This window comes from Lactuca virosa, chromosome 2 (assembly GCF_052849685.1).
Source record: "Lactuca virosa cultivar CGN04683 chromosome 2, Lactuca_virosa_CGN04683_v6, whole genome shotgun sequence".
Classification (NCBI taxonomy): domain Eukaryota; kingdom Viridiplantae; phylum Streptophyta; class Magnoliopsida; order Asterales; family Asteraceae; genus Lactuca; species Lactuca virosa.
This window is the reverse complement of record NC_136427.1, coordinates 62,305,388-62,321,439: the sequence shown is the minus strand read 5'-3', so window position 1 is coordinate 62,321,439 and position 16,052 is coordinate 62,305,388. Positions and strand designations below refer to the sequence as shown.

Here is a 16,052-nt window from a genome sequence, read left to right as displayed (position 1 = left end):
TTCTTGCCCTTAGGTAATTCAACCAGTTTCCAGACCCCAAGCTTTTCAAATTGATTCAATTACTCATGTGTAGCATCCACCCAACTGGGCTCATTCAAAGCCATTTCAACATTCTTTGGCTCTATTTGATATATGAAGCAAGAATAGAGACATGTATTTACATCTCCACTCTGACTCCGCGTTTGAACACCGTCGGTCGGATGACCAATGACGTTTTCGATCGGGTGATCGCTTTAAATTCTGGAAGGTATCTCCTGGCTGATGTCATTGAGCGTTACGGGAAGGTTGTGAATATTGATAAATCCATCATCTGCTGAATGTTCCACCTCAGACTGTCTTGAATCGTGAGAGGGGCCTTCCACAAACTCATTAGCAATCGGTTTGGGAAAGAGAAGTTCCATAAATGTTCGAGTAACAACGGAAGCATATCTGGATATGAACTCTCTTTCATCAAGAGTAATAGGAGTGGCATCAGCATCTGGAATATTTTTTTGACATGGAGACTATGACGAATCACTTGGAACAGATGCATCCACTGTAGGAGTTGTGGATGACACCACCGGCGGTCTGTAAACAACTTCTTCATCTTCATCTTCAGTCACAGTCTTCGAACCAGAACTGGAACCAAATAAATCATTTGAAAACCCATTGAACGATTTGAAAAGAGATGTGTAGTCAAATAACCAATCTGGACCAACTCTAGCATCCGTCTCGTTCTCCTCCAACCAGCGCACGTCGAAGGATTCTACGATTTGCTTTGTTTTCTTATTGTAGACTCTATACGCCGTGCAAGCAGCATACCCCAGAAAGTAACAATCATCGGCTTTGGCATTGAATTTGGGGTTGGATTCCAGATGAAGGAGGGTACAAGGACAGCCAAAAATACGGAAATGACTGACAGATGGCTTGTGACCGTACAAAATTTCGCATGGAGTCTTCATCTGAGCTTTGTTGATCAGAACACGATTTTGAACATAACACGTCGTGTTAATCGCCTCGGCCCAGAAGAAAACTCGAAGTTTAGAGTCACATAACATTGTCCTTGCGGCGTTTTGCAATGTTCGATTTCGTCGTTCAGCAACACCATTCTGTTGCGGTGTGCGAACGGCACTGTATCGACGCACTATCCCTTTTTCTGCACAAAAGTGATAGAGAACAACATTCTTGAATTCTGTCCCATTGTCAGTTCTGAGCACCTTTACCCAGTGGTTGGTCTACTTCTCTATCATCACAATAAACCTTTTAATCAAATCAGCAACCCCAAATTTGTTGGATAAGAAGAAAACCCATGTGAAACGCGAGAAATCATCGATCACAACCAGACAATATGAATTTCTATTGATGCTAAGGACGTTGACCGGACCAAATAAGTCCATATGTAACAATTGGAGGACCTGGTTGATTGAAATGACCTGTTTTGGAAAGTGTGGCTTTCTGTGATGCTTTCCTTGGGCACATGATACACACTCATCGAACGTGATGAAATCTCTAACAGGAAGTCCATGCACCATGTCATTCTTTGCAAGTCAATTCAGATTCTTTGCGTTAGCATGTCCGAGTCTTCAGTGCCACAACATAGCATTGTGCTCAAAAATTTTTGAGAAGAGGCAAGTGACTTGTTCAGGAAGATTGTTGTTCATGTCAATGATATATGCATTGCCAACCCGTTTCGATTTCACAAGAATCCATTCTTCTGGAATGACAATGCCTGGCTTCAGAATTAGACATTATTTATCTATGAAATGCATCGAATAGCCCTTGTCACAAATCTGAGAAACACTCAACAAGCTGTGCTTTAACTCGGGTGCATAGTTAAGATTCTCGAAACTTAGTACTCCATTTGAAACTGTTCCCCTTTGAGTGATTTACCGCCATCCCCTCCCTCAAAGGAAACATATCCCCCATTAAAGTTTTGAATGTTGTGCAGTTGGGAGATGTCTCCTGTCATATGCCTAGAACAACCGCTATCGACATACCAAGGTCTGGCGACATTCCTCCGCAGCTGTTCCTGCACAATGAGCGGGATCATTTAGATTTGGGAACCCAAGTCATTACAACCCTAGGTTGACCCCTGGCATTTACCGATTTATCCTTTTGATTTTTTAAACTTCCATTATTATCAGAAACACTTTCAGAGGATGATGATAATTGGACAGTTGTAGATTTGGGCAGCCATTGGTATTTAGGTTTTAAAGTATTCACAGGTGATTTAGAAACATTTTTCCTTTTCTTTGAGCGTTTAGATTTTCGGCTAAAATTAGTCGAAGATCCAGACACACCCTTTGATGAAATAGACCTTGGCTTAGCTGCAGTCGATTTTGGCAAAGTACCTGTGGCTGGTGTTGGGAAAACTTGTTTGTTAGATTTAATATCAGCCCTTTTCTTATCATCAAAAACCTTCCGATCATCATCACGAAGACGAGATCTCGAGGACTTTCTCGTTAGAGACCTTCCTCGAGACTCGTTTTCTTTCCTCGGTGTTGAAAAATGCACAAATTTTGTGTTGGAACAATTCCGAGCAATGTGGCCGGCAGTACCACAGTTGAAACATATTTGTTTATCATTATTAAACCTGGTACCACCTATATCAGATTTCGTGCTCTTATTGACTTTTCTAACTTTTCCACAAGCGCGTGAGTCAGATTGTGTGACAGATGTAGAAGATATGGATGTGCTAGTGTCAGATTCAGTAGATTTCACAAAACCAACACCACAGTTATCAATAACATTAGAGTTTGACACCAAATTATCACAAATTAAAATATCAATCTTAACATCAGACATAGACTCAATGGGAACACCAAACTTTGACACTAAATTATTACACTCGATCTTTCCATCCTCTTGCTTTTCTTGGCTTACTGATGAATCTGCATCAGAAGTAGAAATGTTAGTATCTAATTTCCTAGCACTACAGTCTGTTGCATGTTCAGCCGCTGGTTTACCATAAACCATAAATGGTTCGTGGTCTAGCTCAGCTTGGGTTAACGGAGTAGCAATGTAATTGTGGTTATATGGGGGAGGGACACTCTCATAACCTATTCCTACTTGATTTTGGTCCTTCCATTTTATTTGATGTTCGATTATTGCTGCAACTCTTTCACTTGACCCATCGAATTTCTTAAAATTGAAATCAGCATTTGCAAAACGAATCTTCAATGTGTCAAGTTCAGCAGTTGCAGCAGCAAGTTCCTTTTCAAGACATTTAAAATCAACGCACTTATCACTGTATTCTGCATGTATCTTCCTGAAGTCCTTAGTCTTGGCCTCTAGTTGTTCTTTTAAGGGTTTCTGGCCTTTCCTAAGTTGATATCTCTCATATTTAAGTTCCTCTATTTATCTACGCATAATATCGATATGTTCATGTAGATTTTTAACATTGTCAATGAAAGTTTGAGAACAAGAAATTTCACTGGCCTCTGACTTTGCAGGCTCTGGAATAGTTTGCACCATAAACGCGAACTGTAGTTCCATCATCTCTGCTTCTGGATCCACCTTGGTTTCTCTATTTGCAATGTCGTTGATCTGGGCAAGATGCGCATTTTCAGGTCCCGAAATGTTTAGGGCCTGGATTTGGTCATCCCAGTCAAAGGATTGAGCCACCACAGCAAGATTTGCAGTCTGATTATTATTGATAGCTCCCCTGCTGCTACCCACTGGCACCATCGTTCTTTAGCTGTTCTCCCTTCTGTCAGGGTTCAGACAGTCTCTGGCAAAATGGCCAGGTTCATGGCAATTGAAGCATCGGAGTTTGCCTTTGTTGAAACCCACCTTCTTCTCAGCATTCATTCCCCAATTATTTTTGCCTGTCTTCTTGGAGAACTGTTTGGCTCTGAACACCGCCATAGCAATTTGCCACGTTATGTCCATCTCCTCAACATCTTTGGTGATGAATTTAATCCAAATCAGCGAAAGATGGTTGAGGAGGTAACTCGCCAGCCACGAAAGCATTATAACAATTAACAAGACCGGTTGCAAGAGCCAAATTTTCTTCATTCTCTTTGGGAGCAAGAGTTGGAGTAGGAACTGGAGCAGGAACTGAAGCAGGTGCCTTTGAAGAAGAAGCAACTTGTGGATAGGATACTGGAGATTTAACACTTTGCATAGATGGAATGACATATGATGATGGTTGGGGAGGAACGAACGGTTGAACTTGAGGAGTAGTGAGAGATGAAAAGGCATTGTTGGATTGAATCCTGAGATTAGCAGTGGAGTATGAATTGACATGGTTGATCTCTCTCTGCTTGTCATCCAAATCACAAGCTTTAATAATTGCCATTGTTTCAGCTAGACTTAGATGATTAAGGTCCTTTGTCTTCTTGATCACAGCGACGTTCATATCCCATGACTTTGGCAGAGAATTGAGCAGCTTCTTGTTTATTTCAGACCTAGTGACCAGGATGCCTGCAGAGTTCATCTCAGTTGTAAGAGTGATGAACCTCTGCAGTTGAGATTCAAGAGATTCTCCCAAGATATGATTGAACATGATGAACTTTTGTCTCAATATATCCTGACGACTTTGTTGCATGTCTTCATTCCCTTCATAAACTTCAATCAATGCCTCCAATAGTTATTTAGCAGATGTGTATTCCCGAAAACCTTAAGCAATTTCTGGTGATAGAGCCATAGTGAGTGTAGCAAGTGCCTTTTCTTGTTGTTCAATAGCATCAAATTCTTCATCAGTATAATCTACAAAATCCTATCAACAACTGTTCCGTTTGCACGTGTTGTTGTGATTCTGACAGGTCCTTTTAAGATACTTCTCCAGATTTTGAAATCCTTCATCTAGATATACTTTTCCATCCGATATTTCGATTTTGGAAAACCTTCAGCAGATAGAAAACGTGGAATACGTGTGGTTGTTCCCATTATGGAATCCAGTTCATGATGAATCGTTGAGTTTTGTGAGTCCATATTTTTTTAAATTGATTAAACAAACAAACTAAAAAATATGTATATAATAAAATCTTCTAATAATCAATAAAGGGGTTTACGGTCGTAATGGTTTCACGGTCGTAATGGTTTCACGGTCGTACACACTTCACGGATGTTCACAACGTTCACGGCCGTACACGGTTAATGAAGAAATTTTCACGGTCAATGAAGGGAACACAGTTAGTGAAGGGATCACAATCGTAAATGCAGTTCACGGTCAAAAAGACTTTGAATGGTTGATGGCCGTACACTTGATCACGACAGTAAAACCTTCAACAAAATGCACCGTAAACAATTAAAACAACTAATTCCAAGCAAATTTCAATTCCAACAGCTTTTAAAGTTGATCAAAAAGTAAGTGTCCAGCAGATATACTCGAAATAACCACAATAGTGAAGAGGAACTTGTAGCCGTAAACACCAAACACGAGTTTGACACTGGATCTGCTTTGATACCAATTGTAGGGTCCTAAATCTGAGGATCCAAACCAGTGATCAAACAAGTAGCAATCAAACAGAGTAAGAATGGACTAGAAGAAGGATTAAACCATGCATGCACACGTTTATGTCGCAAAAACGTCTAGTACACCTTGGATACATATACACTAGGCCGTAAGCAGTCTGACAACCACTCCCCTTACATAAGACTGACAGACTCCTATATATAGAAATAGACCAACCGTAAACCAGGTTCACGGCCGTGAACACACCTACACAACCGTGAACATACAAAATTCAAGGAACTAAACCCTACTAAGACTTATACATATGTGTCCTAGCCCAAACCACATAAATATGACCTAACAAACTTGTTAGGGTTTGGGTGTGAGCCATTAGAGGCACGAGACTTCTGGTGCTTGCTTTCTAAAGCTAGATCAATAAGGAATCATTGTTTATTTACTACAATAAACATAAGGTAAGTATTTTCTAATAACCCTTTAGTGATTTTCGAAAATAGCAATGTAGTTCTAGGGTTCTTGATATTCAATAGTTATTTGCAAATCATAGTGAGAACATAGATCCTTTAGGGTACATGTGAACTTAGGGTTTATGTTTTTCCACCAAAAATAGATTTTTTTTTGTAACATATAAAACCCATCAGTGGTATCAGATCCATTTTTCTCATTGATCTAGCACAAAGTCGAATAGATTGAAATTAGGGTTTATAGAAACTAAAACCTAAGGAGGCAAATTTCGAAATCTCCATAGGGTTCTTGAAACCCTAGCCTACACCCTAGTATTTTCGAAATTTGCAAGGGTTTTAGAAATCGTAGCCTCCTCCCTGTTTTCAATTACTTAGAGGGAATGTTAGGGTTTCCTTATTTGATAATTATTGTTTTAATTAGTTAAAATAGAATAATTAAAATTGGATAACCCCAATACCCTTATTTTTTCGGAAATTTAGTAGGAATTGGATTAGGATTAAATTTAAATTATTTGATTAATTGTTAATAGTAAATAATTATTTAATCCTCATGAGATTTACATTAATTTAATTAATTTTTAATTAAACGATAAATATTAAATCTTAATTGGTTTAATTTTAAATTAAATTAGTTTTATATTAAATTTGAAAATTTAAACTTAAACCTAGTATTTAGAAAAAATTTAAAATACACCTTATACTATATATAATTAAAAAATTAATATAATATATGTATAATACAAGTCAGTCAAATCACTAGTACGCCTCATTCACGAATTGTATAAGGAAGCGGCCTATAAAATGGTCGTTGAATGGGCGTCCACTCTCACCCACCGCTCTCTTGTGTGGTGGTGGGTCGTTAGCCGAACGAATTTGATAGAACAAAATCTCATTAATAAGTATAATGATATAAAGTGACTAAACTATTTTATATATCTCACTCTAGTTACTTTAGGAAAATGTGAAAAGTATGCTAATCCATGAAAATGAATTAGCATACTTTATATGTCGTTAATGGAGCGTGTATGGGTAATTGACACACTAATAGGGACTATAAAGAGATATGATGGGCATCTCAAGATTTATCGTTGTTGATAGAGCATGTGTGGTTAACCGACACATCAATGTGAGATGGTAAATGACATTGAGGTTGCCAAGAGGGCTTGCATGGTTATTCACATCTCGTTTGAGATCTTCGGCATCCCAGTCAGAAAAGTGAGAGCATAATCCGAGATTAAAAATGCTATTGATAAAAATCAATGAATCTCAAAAGATCTTGGAGTTTCATAAGACTGAAATTGGTAAAAGCCTTACCTACCAAAAATAGATTCGAATTTGATTACGACATCCCTCTTTAAAGTTCGAATCGAAAATATCGATCCTAGCCTTAATTTAAATTTATGGGTTAATAATTAAGAATTAAAATCAACTAACTTGAATTATCCTTTTCTCATATTTTTAAAATATCTTATTGAAGATAGAAATGGTCTTCCTCATTCTTAAGGAAATAGTTTTCCTCAATCTTCTAGAGATGGTCTTCCATTTTCAAGTCAAGGTGAAATTGTTTTCCTTCCTTAGCAAATGATGGAACTAAACATCATCTTTCTTCCACCTTCTGCTCCTGTGACTCTCCCAACGTCATGTTTTCCTCAAGTTGAAAGATATGAGACTACTCAATCCATATGGTCATATAAACATCAAGATGAAAATTTTGTGTGTACACATGTTCTGAAAAGAAATCATACATTGACAAGTTGGATCGAATGGGTGTCATTTCCCAAGGGAGCAAGCTATTGACTAGGGTCTTATCTCGCTTCCAAAGTCATATGAGCAGTTCAGTGAGAACTTTTATATGAGGAATATTGACATTGATCTGCCCTAAATGTTGATTGTTGCTGAAGCATAAATGATTAAGAGCATATCTAAAGCAGAGACGTTTATTGGGTCTAATTTCAAAGCTTCCATGAACATTAACAATGGTGACAATGGTGGTCCAGAAAGTATTTCTCTTCCCAATGGAAAGGGGTCGTCCAAGATCAAACTGTTTAAACGTATGGTAAAGAGAAAGGCTAGTTCTAGGATTGTTCCATGTGCTGACCTCAAAGAGCCTATTTGTTTCTGTTGCCAGTTGAAGGGCCATTAGAAATGAAGCTACCTAAAATACCTAAAAGATCTTAGTGATAACAAAGTCCAGTTGTGTGAATCTACTTCAGGTACATCCATTATCTAACTCCATTATCTTAAGAAGTTCCTATTCTTGGACTCTTAATACATGATGTGATGATCACATTTTGATGTTATTGCAAAATCTAAGAGAAAGAAGGAATCTTAAGCAGAGTAAGCTAAATCTGATCATGGGAAATGGACTTCGGTCGCATGGTTCGAAGATCAGAGTTTGGAGTTACTACTAAGGAGTTGGGATAATTTAATAGATTTCTATTACTCTTATGAGATGTATATAAACATAATTTTTCATTTTATTCTTTGTAAGACAAGTTCCAATTTTTCGTTTATTTTCAATAAAAGTGAAATTTTGGTTTATCTAGTTACCTCATTTTATATATTTCCTTATAATGGCATTTATGAAAGTGTTGGTTATATTTCTAATATCCACAATATTAATTGTAGATTTGATTCTTGTGATATCGTTTGTGGTATTGTCTTAACTTACCAAGTGAAAAGAAATCTTATCAGCAACTGGACATATATCTGGTGTTGTACAAGTCATATTTTATAGTGTATGAGAACCTTGTTCATTGGAAAATTATGACTAATTCATTGATCACATGTTCATGTAAGTCAAGTGAAGGACCGATGGATCTAGTACATGTTGATATGGATTATTCATATTGTGACATCCCCAATTTCACGGCTAGAAAAAACCGATTTGTTTATGCTTATTTAAAGTTAGAGTATCCTCTTTGAGGAATAATATTGTGGAACTTATTCCCAGAAAACATGAAAATGATATTATCAAAGCATTTCCGAAAAATGTATTTATTTATATTAAAACATTGGGATTTCATCGTCAATACAGAAACATAAGCATAACAAAATATTACAAGTCTTACAGTAACTAAACTACTGGCCTAATACTCCTTGAATCTCTCAGCGGAATGTATCTTTAATATCGCTACCTGTGATACAATAAACTGGGTGGGTCAGGTTGGGAAACCTGGTGACTACATAGGGTTTTCAACCCACAATAATATAATTTTTATGTTTAATCATCAAACAATTAACCCAATTTCCCATCCCCATTATCTTCTTTATTCTTAAGGATCATCTATGCTGACAGTACTAATTCATGGATTCCTCCATGATACTTGTTAGTAGGTATTCTTATATATTTATTCCTAAGGATTTTTTCCTAAGGAATAGGCACGAAGTCCATCGATGTCAGGGTTTATCTAATAGGCACTAAGTCCATAACTACAAGTGTTTATCTATTAGACACTAAGTCCATAGTTGCTAGTGTTTATCTATTAGGCACTAAGTCCATAGGTGCCAAGGTTTATCTCATTTATTGACAACATTATTTTAGGGAGTCCACCGACAACACATGTCAATACGTTTTTAGAGTACATCTGGTGAACACTTAGTTTAAAAACACCTATAGGTTGCGAGCCTGCTCGCATTCCACTGGACTGTCTAGAATAGTGTGTGGTTGTCGTCTATACTCTGCTAGATGACGTTATTGTTGGATTAATGTCTAAGTCCATAACTATAATTGGTAAGACTTGACCCGACCCGACATGGTCCATTTGGGTTGCATGGCATCATGCATTTGGATAGACTATAATGAGAGAAATAACACTTAAGGTTGGTTAATATATTATAAGTTCTAATATATTAATAAGGTTATTTAATTAGTATTGATCAAGAATTAATTTGGAATTAATTAAGTGATCAAAAGGAGACTAATTAAATATATGGGTTGATTGTGTAAATCATTCATTCTTATATATGTGGGCTTGTGATCCAAGATTCCTTATGTTGGACTAAGTCCATGGGGTGACCCATGGATACTCCATGAAGGTTAAAATCCATGGAGCATAAGGAATGGGTAAAGTTATGAGTTACATGGTGTAACCCTAATAGCCACCATATAAAAGAATCCCATGGCTCAAGAAATCGTGCACTAATGTGTGAGTGTGAGGGCTAGACGATTTCAAGGAGTGTTCAAGTTTCTCTCAAGTTATTCCAAGTGTATTTGGTGTTGTGTGAACCATTTGAGGTGTCATACTTGGGGCAGTAGGCACTCAAGCTTCATGAAGACATTCTACATCATAGAGGTATGTATTCTATCTTGTTATATTTATTATTTTGTATGCTAGATTAGGATAATACCTTGGATGTTCATAATTGTATGTATAATAGAGAAAACATAGATCCAAGGTATTTAGGGTTGCATGTACACTTAGGAGTGTTAGAATGCACATAACCCAACAGTGGTATCAGAGCCTAGGCTTGTTTTCTTGTTATACTTGCAAAAGTAGCTGAAAAATCGAGTTGGATGCATATATTCGATTGTTTTGGCTGGAATTGGACTAGGAACATTACGCTAAGATGTTTTTGGACTTATAAACTTGTTTTTGATGTGGTAATGTTCATGCTAATCCAATTTCTAAGATAATTGTCATAATTTCAAGATTTGTATTAGTTTGTATGTTCATGCTAATTTCTTGAAGATTGATGATTTGAATTATCTTGTTCTTATGAGGTTCTTAGATTAATAGAAAAGTTGTGTGAAATAGTTGTTTTCAATCCATTTTAATCTAAGAGTTGATTCCAAAGTGTGTTTTTGTAACTTGTCCTCAAGTTATATGAAAAGTCACATTTAAGAATCATAAAACTCATAAAAGTTGGCAAAGGTTACAAAATGAAGAGTCTAGTTCTAATTAAATGGTTTTATGACTCCATAACTTGTCCTCAAGTTATGGAGGTTCAAGAGTCTCTTCATTAAATTAAAAAAAAAGTGTAACCTTAATTAGTTCCATAAGTTACAATAAAAAAAAAGTTATTTTTTTTATTAATTAGTTTAAAGTCTTCCATAACTTGTCCTCAAGTTATGGAAGTTGAAGAGTTTTTTTTTTTAATTAAAACTACTTTAAACTCATAAGTTATGGAATTAATTAGTTTTGAATAGTTTCAAAACTTGCCCTCAAGTTTTGGAATTTGAAAAGTTTTCACTTATGAATACTTTAATTCCAAGTTAGCCCTTAGAATTTTAAAAGTTAAAATTCAACCCTTATACTTTATAATATTATAAGTTAATAATATTTATATATATGTATAAGAGTAAAGTCAGTCTTACCGTTAGTAGGCCTCATTCACGAAGCTGGTCTATAAGGGGGGTATAAGGTTTTCGCCTATAAAATGGCAGTTTAATGGGTGTCCACTCTCACCCACCGCTTCCTTGACTGGTGGAGGGTCGTTAGCCGAACGGGTAGGACAAGGACTATAATTCTCCTTTCATTAAAAGTATTAATGATAAATACTAAGTAACTAAACTCTTATTAATACCCAATCTTAGTTACTTAGGAAAATGTGAATTTGGTGCTAACCCATGAAATTACACTTTGCACTTTGCTTAAGTCGTTAGTGGAGCGTGTGTGGTTAACCGGCACACTAACCTGGACTTAACAAGGTAGGCAAAGGGTAACTTAATATTTATCATAGTATCGGTGGAGCGTGTGTGGTTAACCGGCACACTGATTAAGGGGTAAATATTAAGGGTACCAAGTATATGTGCATGGTTATTTACACCTTGTTTTGTGATCCTCGGCATCCCAGTCACAAAACCTGAAGGGCACACTCGAGATTGAAACATGCCTTTGAACAGTTCAATGAATCTCAAAGATCTAGGACTTTCAAATCCAATTAAAACCTAATAAATTATTTCGTTTTTCATGGTGGAAATTGGTGAATCGTCATTCACCTACCTTCAAATATTTTATAGCTTGGATTACGGCATCCCTCTTCTAAGTTATAAAATAGTTTGTTGGGTCCTAGCCTTAATATTTCATATTGGGTGTCATATTAAGGACTTTAAATCAACTATCTTGAATATCTCCCAAAAAGATGTCTGGTCTAGACATTTATGATCTTCCCAAATCTCTTGGAACAAGCTTTCCTAAATGGAGATGATGTCCCATGGATATCATATTTCTTTCACCTCCTCCAATTATTCTCCCTAACCCACAAGTTCCTAAAAAGTTTAAGGTCACTCAAGCCCTATTGGCAAGGCAAGGTCTAGGTGTGATTACATCTTGGAGATGTAGTCACATATTGACAAGCCGGGAGAGTTGGGTGTCAAAGTCTTGAGAAAGTTGGTGGCTCAACTACTTTCTAAGTCACATAGTGAGTTCTTTTGGGAATCCTATGAAACAGACTAAGACAAGACCCTTAATGATCTTATCTATTTGCTAAGATCAACTTCCTAAAACGCTATGGACATTGACAATGATGACATTGGATATCCAGTAAAGCTCTCTCTTCCCAATGGAAAGGGATCGGCCATAGTCAACTCGGTTGACCCAATGGTAAAGAGAGAGGCGAAGTCTGAGATAGTCCCATTATCAAGGGTCCATAGGTAACTATTGCCAAAGGAAGGGGCATTGGTTACGAAGCTGTCAAATTTACCTAAGGATGTTAAAGTCAATAAGTTTGGCTCTACTTCAGGTAAAGCCCATTGTCTAACTCTATTAAGTACATGCTGATTCTGATCGCGAAGATGGATTTCAATCGCATGGTTCGGTGATCAGAATTTTGGGCTATTACTTAAGAGTTATGATATTTATATTGCTTAGGAATAGATAACAACAAGATTTTCATATGGATTGTAAGGATAAGTTTTCCCGCAAAGTTTTAAAATAAAAGAAAAAGGTTTTGATTTTATTTATTTTAAGTATCCTTACAATGGCATTTGTGAAAAGTTGCTGCTTATAAGATTCCATTGATAGCAATATTGGAAAAAATGGATTTGATTCTTTCGGTTGTGGTAGTGTCTAATATTACCAAATAAGGAAAGATTCTCATCACCCAAGGTTCAATTGGACCGAAACTTGGAATCATGCAAGTTGTATAGTATGATGAATGAGAACTTTCAGCTTGGAAAATTAAGACTAACTCCTTATGTGAATAAGGAAAGGAATAAGGGATCGAGTACACATTCTTGTGCACTGGTCAAGTCCACCACAAAAGATCAAGAAGACTATTCGTCATGATTTACTTAAGTTCAGTAAATATGGTTATACTTATAAGTTTAAGTATAAGTCTGTAGCATTGGAGAAGTTTCAATGTGAGACAGAACGAATAAGAAGAATCAAAGAATGGCAGAAAGATAAAAGTTTCTCAAATCTGAAAAGATGGGAGAGTACTTTAGTATCATGTTTATGATCATCTTAATGATTAAGATACCATATCACAATTGGTCCTCTAAAGTCATCTTAGTGCATTCTTATGACTAAGAAGAGGAGTCATGAATTGTTGAAATGGTTAAATCAAAAAGATGAGTCATACTTCGTTCCAAAACAATTCTTAGAGTCATACTCCAAGATTGTAACTTGAGTGACATATCTTAAAGAGGGTTTGTTAACACTAGTCAAATGTAAGAGTAAAAGGTTATCTACTCTTGTACATTTGAAATTGGTAAGTTGTGATGTTTTGGATAAAACAGAGACCAACTTAGGCCAATTGTGTAAAGTGTTAGTCTTGATAAAGAATCCGCACTATCTCTTGAATATTTGACAAGGGAGTCTTATATGTCAAGAGGACAGTGGGAGTCTTAAAGCTCTTGAAAGTTTCAAGACTTAATCAAGAATAAAACCTAAAGTCCTTCACTAGCACACGACTTGAGGTTTATAACCTATCGTGTTGAAATTTTTGTGCCTATTCAAGTTGGCTTTGCATAGGAGTTATGAGAGTTCTCAATTGGTTGCATAACTACTTGGAAGCAATGGCAGGCACCTGAGCTGCCAAATGGCAAGAATTTAAGATTGCACAAGTTTAATCAATATGAGTTTGGATTTGTCACTAACCTTGTCTTGTGATTATGGTTTTGACAAATCCACATGGATAAGAACACATACACTATTAAATCTAAGTGTCATAAGGTTTCTCTCCGATTCATGAAAATGATGGAGAGGAAACACTTTCACTAAGTAGATTTTAGCTAGATAGCAATTGTGATATTTGCATTCTCAAAGTCGTTAGTGGAGCGTGTGTGGTTTACCGGCACACTAACATGGACTTGTGAGAAGTGGCAAATGTCTAAACAATTGAGACTATGATTACGGCATCCCTTTTCATAGTTCTAAAATTGTTTAGACACACATGTGAGCTATCTAAGAGAGGTGTATGATTTTGATAAAGTTTTATCAAAACAATCTAGTATCAGAAATCTGAACTTTGGTAAGAAAGTCAGCTGATTTCTGAGTACATGTCAAAGCTAGTGGGAGCATAAGTGTTATGCTAATAATCATCATGTTAGTGGGAGCATGATAATTATGACAAAGGTTGCAAGTTAGCAATGTAAATTATAGAAAACAAAAGTTTCAATTCGTGAGGTTGCAGGGGTTGAAAAAGTTGTTTTGCTATAATTAAGGGAGAGGAAATTATACTTCATTTCAATTCTAAAAGCTTAGATTGAGATTTTAATCGTATTTAATCAAGGATATATATATGAATTTCATGTTGGAATGGCTCAACATAAGGAAATTCTATATATGGGTCCATTATTTGCGTTCTAAAATTCGATTATGATTACGGCATCCCTTTTCATAATCTGAATTTTGAGAACTTGGCAAATTGAAATGGAAATATTATAGTAAAAGACTGGTTTAGTCTTTATGTGAGACATCATGAATCGTGTCCCTTATGCTTCGGATATAGGATCGATTACATGTGCTATATTCATCCTTTCTAAAATTTTCCAAATGCCTGGGGCATTATGAAGGGAAAAGGTCTAGAATTGGATATGACTAAAATGATTAAGCAATTGTCGAGGAAAATCTAAGGTTTACCAAAGATTGGTTGCTCAAGGACAGTTGGAAGTATAATGTTAATTCTAGAAGGACCATATTGACATAATCTGTAAGGAGGCAACTCTTGTTCAGAAGTGATAGTCAAAATGGAATATGGAAATGTTTCAAAGTTAGAAATTATTCAATCTGTGTAAGATTAGGAAACTTAATGAAAGAAGGATGTTTCCAAGGAGCTGATCTCCTTTGGAATGCTCTGTAATGATTGTTGTCAAGTCTTTCTGACTTCATGCATAATCATTAAGAGGATCAATGCATATAAGTTTAGAATCTAACAGATTTCAGTAAATGGCATGAATTTGGAATTCTTGCATTTGCAGTAAGGATTTGGGACTGTGAAAAGAGGATCATTGGAGTGATGTTCAATTGATCTATTTTACAAAGTAAAGATCATAGACAAACATAGTATGCATACTTGGTGTATGGCATGACTAGTGTTTAGAAAACATAGTGTACATGCTTGGAGCATGGGACAACTATTGTTTTAAATTCAAGTATAAAGTTGATAAAACCGAAACAATGAATAATGAGTAATCAGTATGGTGATAAATAAAAGTGTTTATTTATATTCATAGGGTTTGATACCATATTTGATTCATTTATTCTTGTGTTTCACTTTTCATGTTTTGACTTCCAGAATAACTAAGTCGCTCTTCCTGAATGATTAAGTTATTCAAACCATCCACAGTCGGTCATATGTTGGAAGTAGATATGAATCAAGACTGTCATGGGTTGGTTTGTAGAGGTCCAAGTTGGTGGACAAAGTGGTGCTACAACACTCATGAGTGCTCATAAGTTCTGAGTATTGGATTCAACCCGCGCTCATTTGAATCACTTCATGGATTTTATCACGAGTGATCATGAGACGATAATATCTTATATTCTTCAAACCTAGAGATATGAGTTGTTACTATGAGTTGGTTATACATTGATTGCACGAAAACGCATTGGTAACTCGATGTTATAAAACGTGCCTTTGTGTATGATTCAACAAGTAGTAGAACAAGCCATATGAGTCGAAGTTTATCCATTCCTTTTACCTTCGGGATAAAAGCGATATCTGTGGGCCCCTCGATGATTTAAAGATGATACATATGAGTGCTTGGCCAAGCCAGGACTGATTTGATTTGTTCAATCAGTCAGTCATCA

General features: G+C 36.2%; 1 protein-coding gene across 1 annotated transcript; it reads right to left on the bottom strand.

Annotated features, from left to right (window-relative positions):
* Positions 1-503: 503 nt before the first annotated feature.
* Positions 504-941, bottom strand: LOC145157456 (uncharacterized). Its single transcript, XM_079076493.1, has one exon. It carries the CDS (start codon positions 939-941, stop codon positions 504-506), a length of 438 nt encoding a protein of 145 aa, XP_078932619.1.
* Between the last annotated feature and the right edge of the window lie 15,111 nt (positions 942-16,052).

Coding starts and splice junctions, on each gene's coding strand:
- LOC145157456 (XM_079076493.1), bottom strand. CDS start 941: ATGAAGACTCCATGCGAAATTTTGTACGGTCACAAGCCATCTGTCAGT.